Genomic DNA, 27,361 nt, shown 5'->3' on the forward strand with positions numbered 1-27,361 from the left:
CATGTAGTTGAAAAAGTAGAGTTAACAACCATGAGAGACCAGCTAGAAAATGTAAACTTACCTTGCCAATTGAATCTAAAGCTTGTTCCAGTACCTTGACATCAGTTTTCGTTATTTCATCATCATTTGAAAAAGTCTTTAGTAAAAGTGGTTGGGGTTTCTGGTGAACATTAGTAAGTTCTTGCTGTCTAATATTTTTCTGTTCTTGTCGTTCTTCTTCAATTATCTTTTCTTCTATTTTGATGATCTCAATGTTAGTCTTATGGTCTATCTTTCCTTCCTTTTCCCCTATGGCTCCTTTTGTTCTTGTAACAACAGAATCCGGAAGAGCTGAAATAGTAGCCTTTAACTTATCGGGCATAGAAACAGTGTCTGGAACCATTAAAGCTCTAGATAAAAGTAATAATGTTGGAGGCACTTTCTTTGTTAAACTAAGATCAAGCCATTGGGAAAGCTGTTCTCTTAATTTTAATTCTGACATACCGTAGGCTCGCATGCCTCGAGCTCTACAAGCTTGTTGCAATTCTGTTCGAGTTAAAGTATCAATACCTTCCTTCTCGATAAGCTGTAAGAAAATCAAAATATAAAACATCTAAATGAGAAGCGATTTAAAAGAAGAAATGATGATAAAATTCAAAATACAATGGTAGCTTTGGGTGGTGCCTATAGAAATAGCCGTGATTTATTGCAAAGTTTACAGAGGAAAATTTTCAAGATTATCAATAAAAATAATTTTAATATACAAGATGGTCCATTAAACCTAGAGCAACTATTTAATTACGGTCTGTCAAAACGTTTTTATTTAGTAATTTAATTTTCTCATAAAAGAATAAATGGAATATCTCGATATTTACCGAAAGTAGTTCTTATCGTCTTCTTCACAATTGTTCAACATTTTTTCGAGAAGTTCAACTTTTTAGTTCTCGAGTTGTAAGGGTTAAAAAAATTGCACTGTTTGGTGTATACCAAAGAAACGACCAACGATAATCCAAATTCTTTGCAGTATAAAGATAGATAGTTTTATTTTCGTTCACATACATATTCAGTGTGGCGGTATGTGTGTGTGTATGTGTGTGGGGGGGGGGAGGGGGTCCGGGAAAAGGCTGCGGAGGCTGTGGGGGGCATCCAAATATTCTAAAATAACATACAAATAATACATAAAAACGATTTTTAAGTTATTTTGTGTGTGTGTGGGGGGGGGGGGGTGCTGTATGGAGAGTACAGCCAAAATTACTATATAATATAGGAAGATATATGTACACACAAACACACACGCGCGTGCGAGGAGGAGACTGTAAGTAGTGCTAAAATATCTTCCGCGGCCCGAAAGCTTAACGAAGACTCATCGAAATCCACCACATAAAACAAGGCTGGATATTTAGAGCAAGACTGAACAGACGCTCGCCGATTGCCGCAGTGCAATTTAACTTTGACTGCTGAGGGAAGAGGATGTACGATAAACTGGGTTTTGACACTCCTAGGCTGCCGGTAAGTACAAGGGCCCGGGGCGGTTTAGCCTACCTGCTCTGGCAGTCCTCTCAACCGGCGAAAATCCTGGTGGCTATAGCGGTACCTGGCTGCGCCCAGACAGGGCCCTGCCATAGAGATAAGAGAGGCCTCACTACCCTCCCCTGGATACTTTTTGAGGAAGACTTGAGCTGTAGCACAAGGTCAGAACACATGCCTGCGAGGCTAGGATTTAGAGAGAAAGACGAGTAAAAATAAGGTGGAACGAGCAAAGAAACAAGATGATACGTACACATACGAGAATAAACTTGGAGACTTCGGATACCCCTAAAACTGTAAATGAAACTGGGCCCCCATCCAGAAAACAGACAACTACATCAGTCTGGAAAACACAAGCTCTGGCGCCATGGATGCAGCTACTTCAAGCGCAAGGAAGGAAATACTCGAAGCCTGGAATAAAATCCGGACGGCACAGATGAAGAGTAAGAAGACGGGAATAGATACAAGAAAAACTAGACTTGGTGGACGCGGTAGTGTCAGTTGCGACGAACATCTCCAAGTCCGTTAAAAACGACGTAGCGACGATTATGAGGGTGTCCAAACGTCTAGAAAATAAATGAGTGAAAACATATATGCTGACATTCTTAGAAAGATGAAAGCAGACCCCAAACTGGAGGCACTTGAGAATAGTGACTAGAATACACAAGACAGTGGCAGGGACCTACTACTGGAACTTCGGCGCTCTAAAGAAGGAAATACAATTGAGCTTCAAGATGCAGTCAGAGAGGTACTCGAGAATATGGCCACTCTATAAAGGCACTTCATCATGAGTTGGTCTTTATAATAAAGGACATTGATATGCTCACCACTGGGCAGGATATAATAGATGTCCTGCAAAGAGAGTTCACCGAAAGTAGCAAACTGGTGGGCAAGACTGCGATAAAGACAGTGCGAAAAACCTACGGAGATACGCAGACTGCTGTCATCCAGCTGCCAGCCAAGATGGCCCAACCAGCAATCTTATGAGGAAAGATCAAGGTGGGTTGGGTAAACTGCAGAATAAAAGAAAAGATACGAGTAAGACTACCACTCAGATGCTATAAATGCTTAAGCTTTAGACGTATAGATAAAATATGTACAAGCACGCAAGACCGAAGTCCATGTTGCTATAAATGCGGTACATCGGGGTATGCAGCGAAAACCTGCAACAACAAGCCAAGCTGTAGAAAATGCTAACAAATCCTTCTACAGACCAGCAGCTGCAGCCAATACCTACAGACTATTTATCACAAAGAAGGAGGAAAACCTTAAAATTTCTTTCTTTCATATTTCTCTCTCTCACACACTCGGAGGTCAGTACTTTTGCGTTCTCTTCACTATCACTCCATCTAGCCGTAAGAGTCATAACAACTACTTTTTCACTCTGTCGATAACTTATCATCCTTCTACAACTCTCTACTTTACCAACTGCCAGTTAGTTATTGACGAAAATGAGTGTAAACAGCGAAAAGTACGTGAAAGTGCTATTTTAATCATGTGGCAGCTGTAAACAGCCAATACAGCATGAAGACCCGAAGAAGTGTGAAATTTGTTCAGTTCTGACGGCACCCCACAGGTCGTTATTTAAAAGCACTGCCGGTTCTCACCACTTAGTCAAATCTTGAACCTGTTCTTGAGCGAGTCCTACTTCCCTTCTGCCTGGAAATGGTCGCTTGAGCGCGCACTCAACATGGTCAGTTCACCAACAGCCCTGACTAACCATCGTCTGATCCCCCCCCTCTCTCTCTCTCCCTCTCTTTCTTTCTGGCTCATAGCGACTCATGCCGCTCGTGTTTCTTCGGAAGCGTCAGTGCGCAATTAAACTCATACATGCAAACGTGTTACTGAGTTTATCTTCTCGAACGCGTCTCGCCTGGCATGCTTGCACCTCGAGCTGCGGTAGACAGTACACATTCTCTCTTCAAACTGTACACACTCATGTATTCAGAAGTCGGTAGACGCCACGTACTCCACGCTGTCCAGGAGGAGGCTAGCATTACTGTTGGTGCGACAAATTTAGTGGGAGGTACACAGCAATAGAGTATATTTTATTCACCATTTTAATTTTTACTAATCCAGTGCACCCAGGTATCTTCCTTGCAGACTGATCCGCGGAGGCTTTCCTACTTCGGAAAAACTCAGCACAAAAATAACACTTAACTCGCCTCCGATGGGACGTAAAAATACCACTACATACCGTCCAACTGGGCTGACTACGTCAGACCCCACCCGGTTGTCCTAGGACGCACAACAGTTCAATATTATTAATCACCTCGCTCTAACACTCTCATGCGCATAACAACTACTACGCACAAGATCATCGCATTTATTGCTATCAGCGCGTGTGTGTTACGTGTATTTTTCTTTCAAGTCATTCTAAAAGCTCGGTTCAATATTCTTTCACAACATTCGCGTTTTTTTCTTTAATTATTACTAACAGTTTGTTCAATCTGTAAGACCTGTTGAAAACCAGGCACACGCTTGTGTCGCAGGCAAGGCTCAACAAACTGCTTATATAATAATGTCATTTGTAATGTAACTTATTCTATCACTACATAACCAACATATCATTTAAGCGTAAGAACATAACAATATTTTGTCTACCTCAGCAACTAGGAATGTCGGATAACCTTTAGGAGCCACGGCGCGCGTAGTGCGCATCTCCACGACTTTGACATTGTTTCCCTTACTCGCATTATTTTCTCGCTCTGCGTAAATATTTTAGTCAATTATTATTTTCTTGTCACAAGTGCGCGTGTACATTGTTCTTTCTACGACTTGGTAACCTCGTGCACTGATCTGCATCAATCATACGACATAATTCCAATAAATAAAGTGAATAAAGGCTTCGTGCCCCTTATATATTATTAAACATAAAAAGAATAGTGTTTATTGAATTTACCTCATCCAACTATCCTGCTCTGTACCACAATATACCTTAATTAAATAACTAAAATATTGAGAAATTTCTCTATGATGATAAATACTATATTTTGCTTAAATTCAAACATACTCGCAATAATAGATTTTCATATTACACAAGTAGCAGTCCTTATTTATGTGATTTTAATTTTATAAGTGATAACTATGTATTTGTGCTGTCAATGCAAAATATAGAAACTTGCAAGACAATATCGAAGAAAATGAGGAAGGAGGGATAAAATCTGACGAGATAAGAGAGATAATAAGAAGGATGAAGGAGAGTAAGGCACCAGGGGGAGATCCAGAACGAGGCATAGAAACAAAATGAAGATCTGATGCTGGTTGAACTAACGAAAATTTTAGAAAAGGTATGGGGCGAAGAAGGTCTACTAGAGGAATGGAAGAAACGGACAGTGAACAGGTAACAACACTAATAAGCACAGTATGAGGATTAGGGGATACAATATGTAAGGAGAACTGGAACATCAGGATGAAGCTATTCAAGGCGCTAGTGCAAAGCGTGATAGAGTATGGAAAGTGAAGGGAAAGGCAAGACGGGAAGAGGAGAGAAAGGGGAAAGATGAGGTCACGCAGAAAATAAAAAGTGAGGTTAGACTGACCAGCGCAAGTAAAAGCAAAAGGGACGACAAAGGAAGGAGCAAAGTGTGGAAGAGAGGATCATGTACAGAGGAGCCAAACAGGACAAAAAGAAGGAGCTACATGGGTGGCTTCAAAAATTTCTAGAAGAAACCAACCGAAAAGTGAAGAAGACACAGAACGATGACACGAAGAAAATAATCTTTTCAAGGAAGGAAGAGATGGAGGAGATGTGGGAAAAAGGGAAAAAATAAATACAGAAGGAGAGATGAGAATTGAACAATGGATGAACAGAGATGAGAGATGGGCAAAAAAGGAGGCGATAGAGAGATAGAGAGAGAGAGAGAGAGAGAGAGAGCGAGAGAGAGGGAGAGAGGGAGAGAGAGAGAGAAGGGTGGAAGAGGCAAAGAGAAACGGGGAAGCAGACAGAAAAGGTAACATAAGAGTCAGAGTGGGAGGAGATGAGTACGAATCAATAGAAAAGGAAGAAAGGATAAATAAGATGATTAGGGAGAAGGGTAGAGACAAGGAGGATGAGAGAGTCCAGAGAAGAAAAAAAGAATACTAAGTAACAGAAAGAGTGAAACAAAAATATAAATAAACTGAAGAAAGCCGTATGCTAAAAATCGAATAAGATATGTTGTAACTTAACACTAAAAATCTACATATTGTATATACGAAGAGTATAATTAATGAACATATTATCTATTATTGTTTGTTGATGATTTATTAATATGTGAAAAAAATAAGAAAAGACTTGATGAAGTCAAAACTGAAAGAAATTTGCTATGAAAGATTTGGGTGAAGTAAATACGTATTTGGGAATAAATATCAATTATCTCTGTATATTATCATAAAAGTTTCGCCGCCGCCGCTTGTTCAAGAATTCTCCCCCTCAATTTCCCCCCTCATTTACTTTATCTCACCTACTCTCTCGCATTTATTCTACACTGAAAAAAGATAGGCTTACCAGAATTGCCTGCTTATGGGCCAGTGCGACGCGACAGGTTTCGTGCTCAGGGGTCCGATTGAACCTAACAATATCTTGCAAAACAAAAGAATACTCGCAGAAAATAGGCTTGTGCAACACTAAAAGTAGACAATGGTTCATTAATTTTTTATATATTTGGGATACATTGTTTACTTCAATCGAACCCCTGGTGCCCCTTCTCGGTAAAGCACATGCTCACTTGTGGACCGCAGTACTCTCATGACAAAATGACTCATGAGTCTCATTTCAAACGACTTGTGTCGAAATTTGAGGTTCTATTTCTCGACTGGAAATAGGAGGTGGCGCTACCATGGGCCAGCAGTGGTCGCACTACTGCCACCTAGGGTCTGAGCATGGCTACCACAGTGGCACCACTGTGGCATGTAAAGGGTCGCTGACAAGGTAGCCAAAAATTAACTTGGCTGGCCGGTGGTTATTGATATTTTGAAATTGCAAATAACCAGTTGAATTTTACTTATGCAACAAATAACGCATTTACCACGTTATATTATCCATAAATAAACGGTACATCGATAAATTATACACTTTATGAAGCAAAATTAGTTAATTGAACATGCGTATGTTAGGTTCGATTTCGGGGTTATGGAAGTACATGACAGCCGTGGCTCGAGCGCGCAGTACGCATGTGCCACGTCAGCGAACAGACCGAACAGACGCACATTTACACAAGGCGACTGACAGATTGCATCTGTGTTTAATATTGTATGCGCATGCGCAAACAGCAGCATCATTACCCGAGTGAGGTAAATCGTGCGCGCCCGCGGCGGCCTAGAGCCGGACCAGGTGGGGGCACCATTACATTTTCGATGTGGGCCAATCGTGGCAACCACAAAAGACCCATCTCTTTTAGCGTGGCAGCCTCGCTAACATTTCCAGGTGGGTTGTGAGCTGCGGCATAGCGGCGGGAGCGCTATTATGCACAAGGGGGCACTATACGTCCCAACACGAAAGGACATCAGTCCCCCTGCGAAGAAGGCCAACGGTGACCAGCAGAGGACATTAGACGCGACTATATTTTTCAGTGTAGCTTGAATCGGCATTTTGTAGAATATTTTCGTGAAACATGTATGCAATTTCAAGATAGAATAGGGTTAGATGAATAAATGAAAATAGAATTCAACGATGTTCAACAAAGGTTGGACAAGAGAAAACCTAGAAAGCTAGCAAAGGTAGAGATCGCGACAGACATACAGACAATTATAATGCAATAATTTGTAGAGCTGTCGATTTAAATGAAACATTTTAGAAAGACAGATAGAGATCGCAAATAGAAATGAAACCTGAAAAGAAAGATAGATATGCTATTCGGGATCCAGATGGTGATAAGGAAAATAATTAGAGATAAAGAAAAAGAATCAGATTAAAAATTTGTGATAGAATTACAATCAGATTTCGGGATATCGATGGCTCTCGTGATAGACTCAAAGATAAAAGTAGAGATGGAGATGAGTAATAGGGATAAAGTATGAAATACAAAAGGCGTCTTTATAAAGTAAGAAATACAGAAGGCCTCCATACTTCCGAAGGTGCGCGTAAAAGTTTAGTTTACAGATAGAGATAAATTAGACCAATCAGAGGTTTCGGTAGCAATAAAGATAGAGCTACATATGTAGTACTATCTTTATCGCTGGGTTTCTAAAAGGGTAGAAATATACACGAGAAAAATTTCTGACATTAGCCGTCTTTGAACAAGGACAGAACACCTCTTACGTTTAAGATACGGCTGCAGTTCCTGTTTCACAGGGTACGCAGCGCAGTCTCAAGGAACGGTGCTGTTCGTTTCTTAGTGGCAGCCAGCAACTCGACCTGTACGCATTGGCTTTTATTAGACCGCAGCGCCCCTTCACGGGCAGCAGCGTTCCCTGCCATGAATGTCCGTAGCTGTCATATACAGGGGCAACTACGATAAGGAATTCTCCGTGTAGATCCACATAAAAAGTTTTAAAAAACATAGAGGCAATGGACCAGGTGTCAAAAAGAAATAGAAAATAAAGTCTCTGAAGAAGTCTCAAGAGATAACAAAATAATAAAAATATAGATTTCATTGTAGATGAAGTTCAAGCTAGAAATTTTAGAATTATATTAAAGATAAGAATAGAATTCACCATTAAAAAAAAGGGAGGACGGGAATATGGGTAAAGACGCAAATATGGGTAAAGATGTCGATTCCAACAAAAACTTAAAAAAAAAAAACCTAATGACAAAGATCGGAGATAGATGGGACATGAGAATAAGAAGATAAAGATAGAAATCAGGATAACGATGAAATTCGTGATAGATCCAGAGTCGTAGATAAATGTATAGGGATATCGATGTAGTCAGAAATAACGATAACATTAGAAATACGTATGAAAAAGAGGACTGATACAGAAGTAGATAGACAAAGTTCAAGATAGAGATACAGGTAAGTCCCTAAAAGTTATGAAAGTGTAGATCTACATAATAAGTTAAAGAAAGACAAAGAGACAATTGGAAACGTAATAGATACGGCATTAGAAATTGAACTAGAGATGAAGGTAACGATAGATTATCCTTGAGCGACAAATTAGTTCGAAAATATATAGCAAATGATAGAAAATGTATAGCAACCAGAAATAGAAACCGCGACAGAGATCAACATAGGTAAAGAAACAAAATCGAGAATGAAAATGCAATCTGTGAACAGAAAGATAGAGAAAGAAATAGGGATGATAAAGCGAAAGGATCAAATGAAAAGCTCAAGATAGAAATACAATAAGAATTTGGGATAACAATAGCATTCGTGAAAGACTCGGAGATAAAAATAGAGATAGCGATAAAGATAGGAACAGAGTTGGTGTAGATTATAAGTGTAAAATATGAAATTTAGATATAAAGTACAAGAAAAGGATAAAAAAAGAGAATGGGATAGATTTCGGAGTTGTTAATAGATAGTCAGAGAGATGAAGAAGAAGTAAAATACTAATAAAGAGGTAGATACATAGTTAAAATTTTAAAATAGCCCTGGTAGAAAATTACCTATTTAAAATGGCCGTAAAGGCAGAAACTGGCTAAGTAAAATGTGAAAAAACTGGACATTTTAAATTTCCGAAATTAGTGTCACCGCGATATAATTACCAATAACCTTTAAGGTCTTACTATTTATTTTATCGACACCACCGGTTTTTAGCTTCATATTGTTTATTATGTTTACAACCTCACTGGTATTTGTTGGTTTTATAAATATAAAATTTGCATTCATTTTCGGCAGTTTAATTTCGGGATTTTTTGGTTTCACAATACCATCACCCAAATTACGGCCAATATCACAGAAGAATATATTCATATGTTTTTTAATCTCTACTTTGTCGGTAATTTAATTATCATTGACCTTTATATAACTCATGGCATCATTGGATCTTTTTTACCTATTTTACTATTAATAATTTCCCATAGTTTCTTTGGATTATTTACATTTTTTTCAACTAGTGTTTTGTCATATTTAAATTTGGCATCTTTAATCACCTTATTTAAAACTTTTGCATAATTTTTATATTTATATTTAAGCTGTTCATTGTTAACATCCAGTTGCCATAGTTTATATAGCAGTTCCTTTGTTTCACATGAATTGATAATGACATCAGTGATCCAACTTTTTCGATTATTAAGTTTACATTTTCTTTGGTTCTTTTTAGATGATTCAACATATTATTTAATTTCGGATAAAAGTCTTTCATTTGTCAAGTTTGGATCCTGTATCAATGTAATATTATTCCAGTTTCTGGATTGTGCAATGTTTGCTAATTTTTTATAATTTATAAACACTGTTCGTTTGTTGTTTTCAACTTCATTTTAACGACAGCAAAGGTGGGGTAGTGGTCAGTAATAGATAATTTGAGTTTATAAGTACCTGTATTCAGGTTTTTAGTATTTATGAAGATATTATCTATACTATTATCTATAGGATCCTTTGGCTACACCAACAGGAGGCCTTGTTACAACCACAAAACCCGGAATATAACCCTTTTCGAAAAAATTGCACAGAAATTCTTGTCTTACGTTATGACAATCTAATATGTCAATATTGAAATCTCCTATAACATGATGATTTTTAATGTTTTTCTTTTTTCCAAATATTTGTTGAAGTCTAGGATAAACTCACTGATTTGCAGCACGGCTTTCTGCCTGGTCAATCGACGTTAACTAACCTCTTGATTTTCAATGATTTTTCTTCGATGCCCTTGAGAACTCTGCTTAAACGGACTTCCACTACGTTCTCGACGGTTCGGCCATTGCTTGCACTGACGTGGTTATGGACTTGGGGGTATTATTTGATTCGCGCTTGACCTTCGCACCTCATGTTGATTATGTGGTCTCTAGATGTCGTGGGCTGATCAGATTTGTAAAGCGAACTACTCGAGACTTTTCCAGGATATCTTTTATTATTTAGTCACCTTGTACTCAAATTGCTATTAACCATATAGATTCCGTTCAGCATAAATTCATTCGTTACCTTGCTTACAAGTCCGGACAGCCCATGGCGCCTATTGATCATGACTATTCACTCATAGCGTCTTCAAAGAATTGGTCAAACCGATTAATTCTCTAAACATTTTCAATTTCGTAAATGTGTTACACCATATTTTGATCAATTTAACAAGATAATGTATTTACAAAATTTGAACTTTATAATAAATAAAAAAATTTAATTTTGGAACAAAGATTCTTATCACATGTTACGCAGATGGGGGCTAGGCGAAAAAAACTGAGACTCGAACGTCACGACATTCTCAACCATCCCGAAATTTTTGCTATAGTCAACTATTGCTATAGTACTTTAGCATTCTCTCTCTCAGCGCTCGGAAAGAAGACAGGCTACATTATATATAGATATATTACTGCCGCGACTATAGTATAGAAGCAGGCTATCAGAGTGGGCATCAACTGGATTTGTATATCGAAATCCTTCTTGTTGTCTCTTTATAACGTTGTCTATATATAGGTATATTCTTGCACTGACAACTGTATATTAAGAAGCCCCGTTAAAAACAATGAAACCGTCATACAGTATGTAGCTAGCTTGCGTGTTTTGGCTAAAGAATGCAAGTTAACCAACAAAGATAAAACGCTACGAGATCAGTCGCTGACATTAATTCAAAGTCGAAGAATACAAAAATTTCCTACTCAAAGTGGAAACACTAACCTTGGACAAGGCTCCAAACTACCAGCACGCCGCAGAGAGACGACTAGGCTGACATCGAGGCTCATCAAATACAAACACGAGGATATCGGAAAGAGGGGAGATCCAACATTCTAAAGCCTCAAGACATACAATGAAGTAAACAACTGAGCCGAACAAACGGGTGTACATTCTATAGTAGGAAATCGATCAGAAGCCGACGCCATCACCATAACCGAGCCAGCACCAGTGCGCTGGGACAGCAGCGCGCAGACGGACCTGCCACTTCTCGCCTCTTCTGCGCCTTAGCCGAGGCCGACCATTCCAGAGTCTTCATCCGATGTCATTAACACCAAACGGCCCGAGCACTGGTGGACCTGCCAGCTCAACCGCCATCTCCCAGCTACAGAGCGCTCTCAGCGCTCCCTCTGATGATCGCTCTGGAAGCTGCGCTTCCGACGGACCGGCAGATCATAATAATTGAAAAATTGCCACGAAAAAAATGCACACGCCTTTGCATCATCGTGGATTAAAATCTATTTAATACAAGCTGATATCTAAGAATACATTGAATCTCAGTATCTTTGAAACTAACTGATTTCATAAACAGCCCAAAGAAAGGCATCATGAAGCTATATAATACTAACTAAATCTAGAATTTAAAATTGATTATTGCCTTTGCACTCCAGTTATCGCGTCACGCCAAAAAATTACTTTATCAGTTTTGATGTTTGTCTCAGGATCTGAAACCATGAAATGACTTAACATTAAAGTGGTGTATAGTTCTAATAACCTTCAATAATCATGTTAATTTGTTAAATGCTGTTGAAATATTCGTGTTTTAAAACTAAATCTGTAGTGTACTTAAGGTTAAGAAAGGCCCATTCATGTTTTTATATTTTTATGACTAGCTCGGGTTGTGTCGCGGGGTGCCGCGACACGTAACGCGACGCGGACTTCTTGGGATCCTTGCCATCTGGAGTCTGTCTGTCACACTTGAACAAAGACCATTGTTTTAGGCAGTTTTACTACATCTCTATGCACCGCCGATACGCGCTAGCCATTTAGTCTCCAAATCTCGTAAAGTTCAGATGTGCTCCTTTTCTCTGCTACTTAAAATAAAGTATTTCACAACGAGAATATTCTAAGTTTTACCTTTATTATTATTCTCATTTCCAATAGTTTGGCATTTAGTTTTTGAGTTAAAACGATTTTAAAAATTGCTCTTTATGGTATATGATAAAAGAACAACGAACGATAATATAAATATTCCGCAATAACAAAATAAGTAATTTTATTCTCTTTCAGATACATATTAAGCAATTTACTTTTATTAAGATTTCCAATAACTTTATTAGAAAAAACTGAAATCTCAAAACTAAAAAATTGCTATAAAAATAAAACACGTTTACAAAATGTAAAAACGGACTGTTTTTCGACAACAATATGGTAAAAACAGTAGATAGTAAGGTACATATGTATACAAACAAACTCACACGAATATACAGACGGACAGACACAGACACACACACACATCCGCGCGGGGATGCCGATACCCCGTATGTGGCGCGTCCCATAGTAGGCGGATAGGGAAAAGCTCGTCGGCGCGTCGAGGTCTCCTTCGCGAACCAAACAGGCTAGAGGAAGAAACCCCGGAGATAAATCAAACATGGATAGTGAGTTAATAACATTACTACTCCAAGCGGGTTAAGCCACAGTGCCCAGTCCCGCCGTCGATTCCGATCGGGTAAAAGCCCCGGTGGTCGACGCTGGCCCAAGGTTAAACAGGCTAGGGGAAGGAACTCCGAAAATAAATTAAATATGGATAGTGAGTTTACAATAACACTACCCTAAGCGGGTAAGGCAACGAATCCAAAACCCGCCGCCAGTTCCGATCGGATGAAAGCCCCGGTGGCCAACGCTGGCTCCATGGAATTTGGGGAGGGGGGAAGGGGGCAAACTAATAAGCCGAACAGAGAGGGTTTTCACTACGAAAGAAAAAGTCACAAAGGGCGATCTCCCAACGTTATACTGATTGGTGGCCCTGAACAGGGCCGATTAATTTGTAACTCTTTAAAGAGATCTAGGCAGGAGAACTCGTTCAGGTGAGCGGTAGCGTGGCCGTTTCTGGAGCTTCCGAATTGATAGGAGCTGGCTTCGGGATCGGCTACGATGAACCTCCGTGACATTGTGTGGCTTTACGGTGTTGGATTTTAATGTTCCTTGTACTTGGTGCCGCCTTGGGTCTCGACGTCCGGGGCAGCAGAAGGCCGTCGACTCTTGGAGAGTGTCTCTTTCGGGCGGTATGTGGATTGGTCGTGACCGTGTGGGTTCTCGTAAGGTCACTTCCCGAGCCACCGCTTAAAGGCGTTGTTCGTCGTCCTCCGACAGATGGAGCTCCAATAGGCGTTCCGAAGACGATGCGGGCTCTGTTGGTTAGGCTACGGCTGTTTCCTGGCAAATGACCAGTGGAGGACGCGAATCCGAGAGGACAACGGGTTTATGCCGTCCGTGAACGACGACTTCCATGATTCGATCTAAGATAATCACGAGAGCAGGTTCTTTCACTGATTCAGCCAGTGTTGCGACTGCGGGTTTCTTGTTACGTCGCCGATTATTGCGCTTACGCAGTTGGTCTGCGGATCGTCCACGTACCATGGGTTCGTCTCTCTATATGGAAGGAAAGAACTAGCGTCGTAGCTCAAAGGCACAGCCGGACGTCGTCAGGAACTTTCCTCTTTTTCCTGGGCTGACCGTCCTCGGTGTGGCGTCTTGAACTCGCTAGCCGAGTGTCGAGAGTGAGGGTATGTTTGCACCGGGCATTCGTGCGCAAGGGACTACGGGAGAGCGGGTATTACTGCAACGAAGAAAGTACCTGCTTGGAACGCAGAAGCGCACGGCTGGATCGTCTGGGGGACGAAATTGATGAACTGGTCAATTTTGTCAGAAACCAGAATAATGTGCACAAGCAGATCAAAGATCTTGCTCGGGGCATAAGAGTCAGCTTTGAGGCTCTCTGCTCGACGGGTGACGGTTTGCAACAGTGCCAGCAACCAGAAATGGAGAAACGGACACATACTAACCCAAGTCTGCGGGGCAGGAACCAGAGCGTCGTCGACCTGGAAAGTCCTCAGAGCACATCTGCCACTCAAGTCATGGAACAAACATGGCAGGAGGTACAAACTTAAAAGAAGAAAAAGAAGAAAAAATACAGAAGACGATAAAAGGGTTACGGTGGTCGGAAATCAAAAAGGCCAGAGACTACCAAGGCCGAGAACTGCACGGCCTGACGCCCTGATCGTAAAAGCTACTGCGGGTGAGTCCAACGCTGACATCCTGAGGCAGATGAAGGCGTACCCCAAACTGGAGATACTGGGAATAAATGTCAACAGACTACGCAGGACAGCGGATGAAGATCTTTTATTCCAACTTTAGCGCACTGCGGACCAATAGGCAGCGGAACTTTGACAATCAGTGAAAATGCTTCGACAAACCGTTTCCGAAATAAGAATTCTGCAAAAGCAAGCGGTCTTTGAAATAAAGGACCTTGATATATTAACAATAAAGTTTGATATAGTGGAAGTACTACGGAGGGAATTTCAAATGAGTGAAACGTTTGCAGTAGAGGAAACGGCAGCCAAATCAGAGCGACAGACATACGGTGATACGCAGACCGCGGTCATTGAAATGTGCGTCTCAGTCGCTCGGGATTTTGCGATGATAATCCAGAGCGGCAACATGATTTTTGGCTAAGCTGCGAGTACCGGGAATCTGGTGTCGCCTCGCGGTGACAACAAGGGCCCGGCGTGTTGCGATGCGTCGCACGGGCCGGCGTCGCGGCTGCGTGGCGGCTGTCTTCCGAGAACACCGCCAGCGCACCGCCGCCGGCTTCAGAGAAGAGTCCCGAGGAGCCGCGTTGAGGGGACGGCTGATGAGGCAATCCGCGTCTCGACCGCTCCGCGTGAGGAGTCCGTGCGGACTCATAAGCCAATTGGAGGCCTTCTCCCGCGTGACGTAGGGAGAGGCAGAGTGGGGTTTTCGCGAAAATCGAGATTTGTCTGGATCTCGAGGTGCTCGCACATATCTCGAGCTAAAGAAAAGAAGAGTAGTTGCTGTCAACTCGAGGAAGTCTTCCCGGAGAGAGAGAGAGAGAGAGAGAGAGAGAGATTTAGATTAAGATTAATTAGTTTTATTTTACGTGCAATATGTTGTACGATAAATTGTATACAGCAGGAGTAGTAGTATAGCAAAAATGTGTATTGTGATAGTATGATAATGTGAAGATGGGTTATGCGAAAGTGTGTGAGTGTGTGCGTATGCGTGAATGTGTACAAGAAATTCAAGTGTTTGTATTTTCAAGTTCGAAAAAGTGCTCTTTAGCTAGTCTCTTAAAACCTGAGATAGATGTAGTGTTACGAATGTGAGATGGTAGGTTGTTCCATAGGTATGAGGCGCTGATATGAAACGAGTTCCTCAGCGTCTCCGTCGCGAATGTCGCAATATCCAGAGGTATCACCTCCCCCCTAACAGGCCGGAGTGTCACGCGGAAGTCGAAGTATGCCAGTACGTATGATGGTACGGCTGTGTTAAACATTTTTCTTAAGAAACAAGCAGTGAAATACATCCTGCGTCCGGCAGTGATTAGCCACTGCAACTCCCGCCTGTATGGGGAGATGTGCTCATCTCTTCTTACACCATAGATGTACCGAATTCCTGTATTCACGAGCCTCTGAAGTTTTAGGTCGAGTTCTTGCGTCAGGTCACAGTATACGAGAGAACAATAGTCTATAAGAGGAAACAGGACGGCCTGCACTAAGTGCTTGCGCAACCTGAGATTGGTGCTTTTCCTGAAAAAGTAAAGCCTGTACATTAGCGTGTGAGCACGCTTATACACTTGTGTAATATGCTCCTTCCACGTAAGCTTAGAGTCGAGCACCAATCCCAGATTACGCACGGAAGATTCAAAGCTGACCTGGGCACCCCCTGTGTTAATGAAAGTGTTAGCTGCTGAGGGTAATGCGTTTATGTAGTAGGGAGAGCCCAGGACAATTGCTTTAGTTTTAGCAACATTAAGTTTTAGCTTATTCTGTGCAGCCCAACCAGTAATCCTCTCAGCATTGGCACTCATCTTGTTTGATAAAGAATCGAGCTCTTCGAGGTGGCATGGAAAACATCGGTATCAAGGCAGAAACCGATGTCATTGATGTACAATGCAAACAGCAGTGGACCCAGAACGGACCCCTGCGGGACGCCGATGTTGAGACGCCGAGGAGAAGAACGTTCGTTATTGTCACCAACGACGGCCTGCTCTCTACCAGAGAGGTAGGAGGCAAACCAGCGGATGACTTGCTTTGAGAAGCCGAAGGTGGATAGCTTTCTCAGGAGCCTGACGTGACACACAGTGTCAAACGCCTTGCTAAAGTCAAAGAGAAGGAGTAGTGTTACTTTCTTTTTGTTTATCCCAGCTCTGGCATCATCAGTTAGCTTAATTAGGCCAGACTGAGTGCTGTGACCAGTGCGGAAGCCTGTTTGAAGGTTATCTAGTAATAGCCTTGATTCAAGGTATTCTGAGACTTGCCTGTGCACTAGCCACTCCAGAGCCTTGGAAAGAAAGCAGAGAAGTGAAATCGGACGGTAATCAGTCAGGGCTGTTGGTGAACTGACTTTGTTGAGTGCGCGCACAAGTGACATTTTCCAGGCAGATGGGAAGCAGGGTTCGCTAAGGGACAGGTTGAAAATATGACTTAGTGAGGGAACGAGAACCGGCAAAGCTTTTGAGATGACAACCTGTGGGATGCCGTCGCTCCCCCTGGCCTGAGTGTCAAAGTGCGACACCGCAGCCAACACGTCCGATTCCGTTATAGGTTTGAATTCGAAATGTTCCGGGAGGTCAAGACTTTCCAGGGTAACAAGATAATCCTCAACAGCAGGAGCCAGCGGATCATTTGAGATCGCGCTGAAATGCGTGTTGAGTTCATCTGTGGTGAATCTAGATAGTAAGGGGGCCTTGGTGGCAGAAATTCCAAGTTTCTCCAGCTCTTTCCAGATCTCAGCAATATCGGTCAAGGTGGACAGGCGTGAATAGTAATAATTCAGTCTGGCCTCCTCGATTTGTTTGTGAGCATAGTCTCTAGCTAATCTGTAAACGCGTCGATCTGATTCGAGCCTGGAGTCCCTGAAATGCCTGTAAACTCTATTGCTCTCGGATACAAGGCCACGAAGAGCCGCAGTGTACCACGGGTGACGTTGTCGTCCTGGTGTCACAGTCCGCAATGGAGCGAGGTGGTTGATGGCGTTAGTGAGGTTAGCGTTCAGTAAAGATATGCACTCGTCAAGTGATGAAGTGGTGAGAGATGACCAGTCACATTCACTAAGAAAGTCTCTCAGCTTCTCAGCGCTGATTCCTTTAAAGTTTCTGTATGAGTATGTATTTGGTACGTAGCGTGGAATCTGTACGTCGAGAGTGGCCGTGATAGGGTCGTGTCCGTTGATGAAAGGTGCGTCTGTCTTCCAGTATGACTGCAGGCGATCCTGCTCGTCGATTAGGCACAGATCAAGCCAGGTGTCAGAACCCTGTTTACGGTGCGTGGCACCATAGGGAACGGACGAAAGAGAGTTATCATAAATGAAGGCCCTGATGAAATTGGCATCTTCAGATGAGGATAGTTGGTCAGAGTTAAAGTCCCCCATTATAACCTTCGTGGAGTAGTTGTGCATGTGAGTTTTTAGTTCGTTAATAAAGTTAGAGCCTTGGAAAAAAGGAGCATGAGGTAGACGATACACAACCCCCACGAAGATGGGAGAAACTCCCTTGGCCGATATCTCACAAAAGAGGTATTCAGGCTTGCCTGGCTTGCCGGACCATTCACCGTCGGATGATTAAATAACACTAACCGTCAGAGATTTGTGTATGTAGAGGGCCACACCTCCACCGTTTCTGTTTCTGTCTCGTCTGTAGAGCAGGTAATCATCCAGCGAAGGGCTGGATGTCACCTTCTCGCTTAGCCAGGTCTCAGTAACAGCTATTACGTGGAATAAAGAGCGAGTGGATAAAAAGAGCCTGATCATCTCAATGTGACCCGTGAGAGAGTTTGCATTAAAATGACAGACCCTTAGACCTTCAGATAGAGATACCTTAGAACCCGATGAAGACACGGCGGATGAGCTTGATGGCGGACGTGATGGGATGAAATGTATGTGTGGCAGCTTCATTGTGGAGTGATGTTTACGGCGAGCGGGATCCGAGCTAAAAAATCATCCAGCTCGGCGTCGGTGGTGATGATGGTGGCACGCTCGTTGTCATCGTTGCAGCGTTCGAACAATCTCCCGTTCCTGACGAACGTTCGGCAGCCCTACCTCCTCTTGGCTTCCAGCCTAGCCCGTGAACGCAGCTTGTGGACGTCGGTGGGGAGTAGCTCATTGATGTTTATGAGCCCTTGGTGGTCAGGGCTCAGAGCTTTGGCCTCCTCCATCAACTCGGTGATGGTGGACTCAGCATTAAGTATGCGAGTCTTGAGTGCAGGCAGCTCATCGAGGGCCTTTAGGCGCTTCTCCAAGGGGCTAAGACGTTGCTCAATTCTCAAGATCCTCTCCGACACGATGTTTTGTGTCTGGATGGCTTCCGCATGAGCATTGCGGATGTCATCGATAGCTTCACGAATGTCCTTCAATGCAGCTTCGATGGTTGGTGATGAGCGAGCTGGTGAAGTACTTCGTGAAGTGTTGGCTGATGGTGGTGCCGATCTCGTCTTCTTCATCCCCGGTTGTTTTGGGGTGGTCTTATCCGCTGTTGTCGCAGTCACCCCTGCCGCCGATGTTGACCTGAGTCCCGCTTTGGCACCCTTGGCGTCCGCACAGGGAGGACAGGCTATAAACTGCATATCGTTTACCACGACTGTCTTGATGTTGATGGTGTTCAGACATTTGACGTGGTAATGGAGCTTGCAAAAAGCACACCTGTTCGGCTCCTTGTGCTGAATAGGCTGTTTACAGCTGCCGCATTGCCGAAAAGGCACTTCCCCGCTCTTTTCACCGTTCTCACTCATTTTCGTCGATAACTTACTGGCAGTCGGTAGAGCAGAAATTCGTGGTGTGATGTTAAGTTATCGACGGAGTGGTAGAGTCGGTGTTATAACTCTTACGGCTAGATGGAGCGTTAGTGTAAAGAGCGAGAAAGCACCGACCTCAAACAATGTGCAGACGCCTTAGAAGTTCTCCCTCGATGCGGTAGATGTCTCCTCGATGTTGATTAGGAGCGGAGAGAGACGCCGTGCGAGCGGGATACCAAGCCAAGCCGAGCCGAGTAGATTTTGAGGTTAGAAGCCGTGCAGAAAGTTTGTGCAGAAAAGATGTTGAAAATAAATTGCAACCTTCAGCGATTTATATGTCGTCGTAAAGGTTTCAAAAACGAGCGTGCAACAATCTACAACAAAAGAGGGCCCGAAGGCAAGAAGCGGCAGAAAAGCAGTGCGAAAGTAGGAGTAGAATGAAAAGCTGTCAAAGCGACTCACCAGAGAGAGAGAGAGAGAGAAGAGAGAGAGAGAGGAGAGAGAGGAGAAGAGAGAGAGAGAGAGAGAGAGAGAGAGAGAGAGAGAGAGAGAGAGAGAGAGAGAGAGAGAGAGAGAGAGAGAGAGAGAGAGAGAGAGAGAGAGAGAGAGAGAGAGAGAGAAGAAGAGAGAGAGAGAGAGAAGAGAGAGAGAGAGAGAGAGAGAGAGAGAGAGAGAGAGAGAGAGAGAGAGAGAGAGAGGGGAGAGAGAGAGAGAGAGAGAGAGAGAGAGAGAGAGAGAGAGAGAGAGAGAGAGAGAGAGAGAGAGGAGAGAGAGAGATTAGATTAATTAGATTAATTAATTTTTATTATTGTACATTATGTTGTACATATATCAATATAAAGAAGTAAAATAAAAAGTATAAGGTATTCAGTGTGTGAGTTTGGTGTAGGCGTGTGTGAGTTTGGTGATAGCACGAGTGACGAGTGTGAAATGAAATGGTATGAGGTGAGATGAGATGAAAGTGGAAGTGTGGATGTTTGTGTGATGTTTAAGTGTTTTCCATATTGAAAAAGTAATTTTTCGCTAGTATTTTAAAGTTAGATATGGATTGTGTGTTACGTATTTGAGATGGCAGGCTATTCCAGAGGTAAGAGGCGCTGATGAAAAATGAGTTCCTTAGTGTCTCCGTTTTGAAGGGCGGAATGTCCAGTGGAGTCACCTCACCCCTCACAGGCCTGAGCGCGACGTGGAAATCAAAATAGGCAACTAGATAAGATGGTGTAGAGGTGTTGAAAATTTTCCTTAGAAAACAGGCCATAAAATATTTCCTACGTCCGGCGGTGGTGAGCCATTGCAGCTCACGCCTGTAAGGGGAGATGTGCTCGTCCCTCCTTACACCATAGATGTAGCGGATCCCCGTATTGACAAGTCTCTGTAGTTTTAGGTCAAGTTCTTGTGATAAGTCACAGTAAACAAGTGAGCAGTAGTCAATGAGAGGGAAAAGGAGTGCCTGCACCAGATGTTTGCGCAGCCTGAGGCTGGTGCTCTTCCGAAAGAAATAGAGGCGATACATTAAAGAGTGAGCACGTTTACAAATTTGCGTAACGTGCTCTTTCCATGTGAGCTTGGAGTCTAGCACCAGCCCCAGATTACGCACAGATGATTCAAAATTGACCTGGGCTCCCCCTATATTTATATAGGTGTTAGCGGTATTAGGTAAAGCATTTATATAATAGGGGGAACCCAGGACAATAGCCTTGGTTTTAGTAACATTCAGTTTAAGCCTGTTCAAAGCAGCCCAGCTACTAAACTATCCTCTCGGCGTTAGCACTCATCCTGACAGAGCAGGAGTCGAGCTCCTCGAGGTGGCATTGGCTGTAGATCTGCAGATCATCCGCATAGATGAGATGGGACATATCTGCATCAAGGCAATAGCCAATGTCATTGATGTACAACGAGAACAGCAGGGGTCCTAAGACAGACCCCTGTGGAACACCGGTGTTAAGTGGTAGAAATGCAGAGATTTCATTGTTGTCACCAATGACTGCTTGCTCTCTTCCCGATAGATATGATGCAAGCCAGCGGATAACCTGCTTAGAAAAGCCGAAAGAGGATAGCTTTCTGAGTAGCCTGACGTGACACACCGTATCAAACGCCTTGCTAAAGTCAAAAAGAAGTAGAAGGGTGACCTTCTTTCTGTCCATCCCAAGCCTGACATCGTCAGTCAGCTTAATTAAGCCGGACTGCGTGCTGTGGCCAGTGCGAAAACCAGTTTGGAAGTTGTCGAGGTAGAGTCTTGACTCTAGGTATTCAGATATCTGGTTGTGCACCAGCCACTCCAGCGCCTTGGATAGAAAACAAAGTAGAGAGATCGGACGATAGTCTGTTACAGCAGTTGGAGAGTTGATCTTATTTAATGCTCTTACGAGCGATGATTTCCAGGCCGAGGGAAAGCAAGCCTCGCTCAATGACAGGTTAAAAATTTGACAGAGTAGAGGAGCGAGTATTGGCAATGCTTTAGTAATTACAACCTGTGGGATGCCGTCACTCCCCCTGGCCTGGGTATTAAAGTGCGATACTGCAGCAGACACGTCCGACTCAGTGATTTCCCTAAAGATGAAGTGTTTAGGGAGGTCTAGACTCTCGAGGGTTCGCAGATATTCCTCAACTGATGGAGCTTGAGGATCATTTGAGATGGAACTAAAGTGATGGTTGAGAGCATCTGGAGAGAACCGAGAAGGTGGAGAAGATTTAGAGGTAGAAATACCGAGTTTTTGTAGTTCCCTCCATATCTCTGCAACGTCGGTCAGGGTTGATAGGCGTGAATAATAATAATCCAGCCTAGCTTCCTCAATCCGTTTGTGGGCGTCATCTCTGGCAACTCTATAAAAATATAGGTCCCAAAGTAGACGACTTCTGCGAAAACGCCTGTAGAGCCTATTCCTTTCAGTTAAAAGGTCACGAAGAGCCGCGGTGAACCACGGGTGACGTTTGCGTCCGGGAGTCACAGTTTTTAATGGGGCGAGAATGTTGATGGCGTTTGAGATGTTAGTGTTGAGAATAGTGATGCATTCGTCTAGTGATGGCGTGGCGAAGGATGACCAGTCACATGCGCTAAGGAAGTCCCTTAGCTTCTCAGCACAGATTCCTTTATAGTTTCTGTAGGTGTATGTGGTAGGTACGTAGCGTGGAATCTGTACGTCGAGTGTGGCCGTGATCAGGTCATGTCCGTTTATGAAAGGGGTGTCAGTCTTCCAATATGAGAGCAGTCTATCCTGCTCATCAATTAAACAGAGGTCTAGCCAGGTGTCGGAGTCCGGTCTGTGGTGAGTTGCACCAAATGGCACAGACATAAGGGAGTTCTCGTCGATAAACGCCTTGATGAAATTGGCGTCTTCAGACGAGGAAAGTTGGTCGGCGTTGAAATCACCCATGATGACCTTCGTGGAGTAGTTATGCATATGAAGTGTTAGTTGGTCAATAAAATTAGATCCCTGGATAAAGGGAGAATGAGGAGGGCGATACACAACCCCCACGAAGATGGGTGATATTCCCTTAGCCGTGACTTCACAGAACAGGTACTCCGGCTTACCTGGTTTGCCCGACCATTCACCATCAGATGACGAGATAATAGAAGCTGTTAATGAATGATGGATGTAGAGGGCCACACCTCCACCGTTCCTGTTTCTGTCCCGTCTGTAAAGAGTGTAGTCATCCAGTGAAGGGATGGATGATATCTTGTCACTTAACCAGGTTTCAGTCACAGCCATTACGTGAAAGGGGGCACGAGTGGACAAGAAGAATCTGATCATCTCAATGTGACCCGTGAGAGAGTTCGCATTAAAATGACAGACTCGGAGGCCTTCAGACAGAGACGCTTTGGAAATAGATGCGAGTGATGTAGATGTGGATGTGTTAGATGGAGGTTTTGGTGGGATGATGTGTAGCTGTTTTAGTGTGTTTGTGTGTTGTCCGTGTTGGCTGTAGTCGATGTTCGGGCTAAAAAAGCCTGTAGATTTTCTTCAGATGATATGATGGTGGCCCGTTCATTGTCTTCGCCAGAACGGATATAGATTCTCCCGTCTCTCACGTACGACCGGCAGCCTTTCCTCTTTTTAGCCTCCAGCCTGGCCCTGATGCACAGCTTGTGGATGTCTGGAGGAAGCAGCTCGTTGATGTTAACGAGTCCTTGGTGGTCTGGATATAGAGCTTTCGCTTCCTCCAGTAGTCCAGCATCGAGTTCGGTGGTGTGTAACTTGCGCTTCCTGGCCTTGGCCGCTATGATTGAGCGGGCCAGGGCACTGGATGATAATGTGACAGCAAGGGGTGGAGATCTGCTGTCACCTTGCGTATTGATGTTGTTTGCGTCTAGTCTTCCCATTGTCCTGACGGTTGCCACATCACGTCTTAGGACAGTGGGATCCAGTGCAGCCAGGACAGCGTGAGCCAGGAGCGGTAACGACGACTCCTTGGTGTAGGCCAGGCCAGAGATTACCACCACATTATTGGCAGAGCGCTCCTGCCTCCTTTTAACCTCAGCCAGCTCGCTGCGGAGGTTGATGATCTCCTCTGAGGCAGGGGCGATGCTGATGTTCTGAAGCTCTGCAGTGCTCCTCGACGATAGCTGATGGTATTGTTCCTGCAGTTGGGTGATAGATGACTCGACAGTATTTAGTCGAGTCTTAAGTGCAGGAATGTCATCGAGGGCTTTGAGGCGGTTTTCTAAGGGGACTAGCCTCTTCTCTATTTGTGAGACCCTCTCAGACATGGTGTTTTGCGCCTGAAGGGCCTCACTCTGGATTTTTCTTATGTCATCCAGTGCTGTAAAGATGTCCTTAAGGGACGATGCAATGGTAGTAGCTTGTGGTCGTACAGGCGACTGGGCTCTGGAGCCCGCAAGGGAGGGGGGTGCCGATTTGTTCTTATTGTTCTTATTGTTGTGCACGGCGGTTGTAGGTGTGCCCTTGCCCGAGATGTTCGATGCTGCTGCTGCTGCCGTTTTCGCCCTCGTCTGCGTGGTTTTAGGAGTGACGATGACGTAGTCCTCCGCACAGACTGCACAGGCGAGCGTGGCGGCATCCATCACCATTATGGATCGGAGGTTGATACACATTGAGTGAAAATGCTTTTCGCACAGCTCGCATATCTTCATCTTCCCCTTAGCCGATTTGTTGCATTGTGCACACGTAGGGAGCGATTCGGTACTCTTTCCACTATTCCCGCTCATTTTTAAAATTTTTGAGTCTCCGTCGATAACGTACTTCGATTGATGATGTTGCTGATGGTGTTCGATGAATCCAACAGGTGGCTCCACGTGGATCGCTTTGAGGAAGAAAAGACGCCGTGCAAAGAGGAGAGAAGCCAAGCGAGTTTGCAGGTTAGGTTCCAGCGAGAGATGTTTGTGCAGGAAATTAGCGTTGAAGAGAATTGCAGCCTCCAGTGATTATTATATCACGACGAAGGTTGCAAAAAGCGCATGCAACTAACTACAAAAACAAAAGGCCCGAAGGCAGCGTGCGGCAGTAAGAGTTATAAGAAAGATGTGCAAACAAAAGCAGAACAGCTGTACTCACCACAGAGAGAGAGAGAGAGAGAGAGAGAGAGAGAGAGAGAGAGAGAGAGAGAGAGGAGAGAGAGAGGAGAGAGAGAGAGAGAGAGAGAGAGCAACGAGGAAGCCTTGCGGAGTTGAAGCTGCTGAGAGCTGACTGGACATCGGTGCAACGGCAGTCGGCAGGAGCCACGACGCCACCTCAACCCAGACAGCGAGAGTCGTCCTTGTTGGCCGAGACGCCGACGCCCGGGCGAGCCATCGAGAAGAAGAAGAGGGAAGTAGAGAGCCACGACAGAAGACCCGCTGACCCGCACCCGAGCGCCCTCCGCATCGCATCCCAGGCGGCCTACTTCGCGGTGTGTTCGAGGAACGGGAAGCAGGGTCCATCCCAGTCCCGCTGAGGTATAATTAAACCGAGCGTTGTGTGCATGTAGACGGTGTGCTCTGACGTGGTGCGGTACGTCGGAGAAGAGTGTTAGTGTAGGAGCGAATAAGAGAGCGAGCGTGACAGAGAACGAGCGCGGGAGAGAGTTGCATCAGCCAGCGTTCAGGTGCAGAGAACGGTCATTGCTGCGTGGCGCCGTTAGCCTCTAGGGCTTCGGCGGTGTACAGAGTGCTAGGGAATAAAGAGTGTGATCTGACAAAGAAACAGTGAGTTTTCTTGAGAGTTTCCTACCCATCCTCACTCGGCCCAACGTGCGCTCCCACGAGCGTGACGATCGCTGAACCTCCCCGCGGAAATAATAAATCTGACAGTTCGAGTTAGTGTTGCGCGGCCAGTCATCAGTGGGAGCTGATCGCTGGCGACTCCGTCGCATGCAAGCGGCAATAGCTAAACAGGTGATAGCGAAGCAGAAAATCAAGATAGGATAGGTAGTCTGCGGAATACGAGAGGTACAACGAGGTACACGGCCATTAAGATGTTATAAATGTCTATGTTTCGGGCATATCGCTAAAAAGTGTACAGCAACAATAGATCGAAGTAACTGTTGCTACAAATGTGGGGACGGGAACATAAAGCAAAAGACTGTAACAGTCAACCTAACTGCGTACTCTGTCAGGAAATAGGTGCAGAAGGGAAAGTCTAAAGAACTGCAGTAGAAAAGTTGAAGAAACAAAGACAATGAAGATAGTTCTTCAGGACTTACTTATTTAGTACGTCCGTGAGACAGAGGTAGACAGAGATTTGGACGAGTCATCATGGGAAATGGATAGCACTGGCAGAGCTGCGATTTGGGCATGTAGAAACGCTAATCTCCAGGAATAAATGAAGACTCGTAATAAAGGTTTTGTCCGCGCAAGATAGCAGGTATACACGTATACAGCTTCTATGCCTCGCCTAATACACCGATTGAACACTTTGAGCGACAGCTAGATCGTCTTGTGCAGGATACTGCCGGAAGAAATCCAGTAATTCATGAAAAGCGGTTTTAACGCATGAACCGTAGAATGAGGCAGTCAAAGGATTAATCAAAGAGAACAAGTGCTCTTTGAAGCATTTGGTCTCCTTGACCTGGTGAAAGTTAACCAGCATAGCACTTATACCTTCAGAAGAGGAGACACAGGATCTATTGTAGACCTGACTTTTATTAGTAGCTGTCGAATTGGCTCAATTGACACGTAGAACGTCAGTGAACACTACGCATATAGCGATCACCAGGCCATGATAATAGAGGTAAGAAAATCAGAGCAGAGAATAAGGAGATGTTTCTGCTGGCATTAAAAGAAATGCAACTGCTAGTATTAGCAAACAGCAAGGCTGAACGGGTGAAGAAGAATATTACCCAAGCCTGTGACCCGGCCATGCCAAGAAGAGTACACAACTGTACACAACTATTACACCAGGTAGTGACCACACTGTTCTCCAGGCAACTGGAAGAACCGAGTGTCATCAAAAGAGGTGCGAATGAAGAGGCTATTCCACCGATCACGATTGAGGAACTGTTAACTGCTTGCAGAATTGTAGAAAACAACAAGACCCCAAGGCTGGATGGCATTCCCAATATTGCATTCAAGCATACCATTCGCGCCGACCCAGAGGTCTTCGTAGACTTGTACAATTCATGTCTAGAAGAGGGAATATTTTCTACAAACTGGACGATACAGCGACTCGTACTCCTGTCAAAAGGAAAAAGACCATCCCAGGAATCCACATCATATAGACCGCTCTGCATGTTAGATACCTCGGGCAAGATTCTGGAACGAATAATCTGTGTCAGAATAGACCATTTTATAGAAGGAAAAGGTGAATTGGCGGATCACCAATAAGCCTGAAGGAGGAATCGTTCAACCCTGGACGCAATAAGCCTAGTGATTGACACTGCACGAACAGCTATAGAGGGGAAAAGGTGGAAAGGAGGAAAAAGAAGTACTGCGCTATAGTTACATTAGACGTCAAAAATGAATTCAACTCGGCTAAATGGAAAAAAATGCACAAGGCACTCCTAAAGCAGGATGTGCCCTTTTATACAAAAAGGTTTAGGTTCGACTACTTGAAGGACAGAATCCTATTATATGACACTGAGGAGGGTATCAAGACCTATAAAGTTATATGAGGGATCCTCTAAGGTAACAGTACTTGGCCTATCGGAAATATTGTTTAACGATAGTGCCTGTGGGATCCGGTGTCAGAGGACAACTTGCGCAGA

General features: G+C 43.9%; 1 protein-coding gene across 3 annotated transcripts in view; it reads right to left on the reverse strand.

Moving 5' to 3' along the window:
* LOC103317046 (mitochondrial proton/calcium exchanger protein) overlaps positions 1–27,361 on the reverse strand; it is a 164,248-nt gene that overhangs the window by 72,510 nt on the left and 64,377 nt on the right. For all 3 annotated transcript variants that reach the window (XM_031921450.2, XM_031921452.2, XM_031921451.2), the window contains exon 5: positions 62–565. In XM_031921450.2, the coding sequence (XP_031777310.1) occupies positions 62–565 (504 nt within the window). The remainder of the gene's footprint in view (positions 1–61; positions 566–27,361) is intronic.

The sequence above is a fragment of the Nasonia vitripennis genome (genome assembly GCF_009193385.2).
Source record: "Nasonia vitripennis strain AsymCx chromosome 1 unlocalized genomic scaffold, Nvit_psr_1.1 chr1_random0011, whole genome shotgun sequence".
Taxonomy (NCBI): Eukaryota; Metazoa; Arthropoda; class Insecta; order Hymenoptera; family Pteromalidae; genus Nasonia; species Nasonia vitripennis.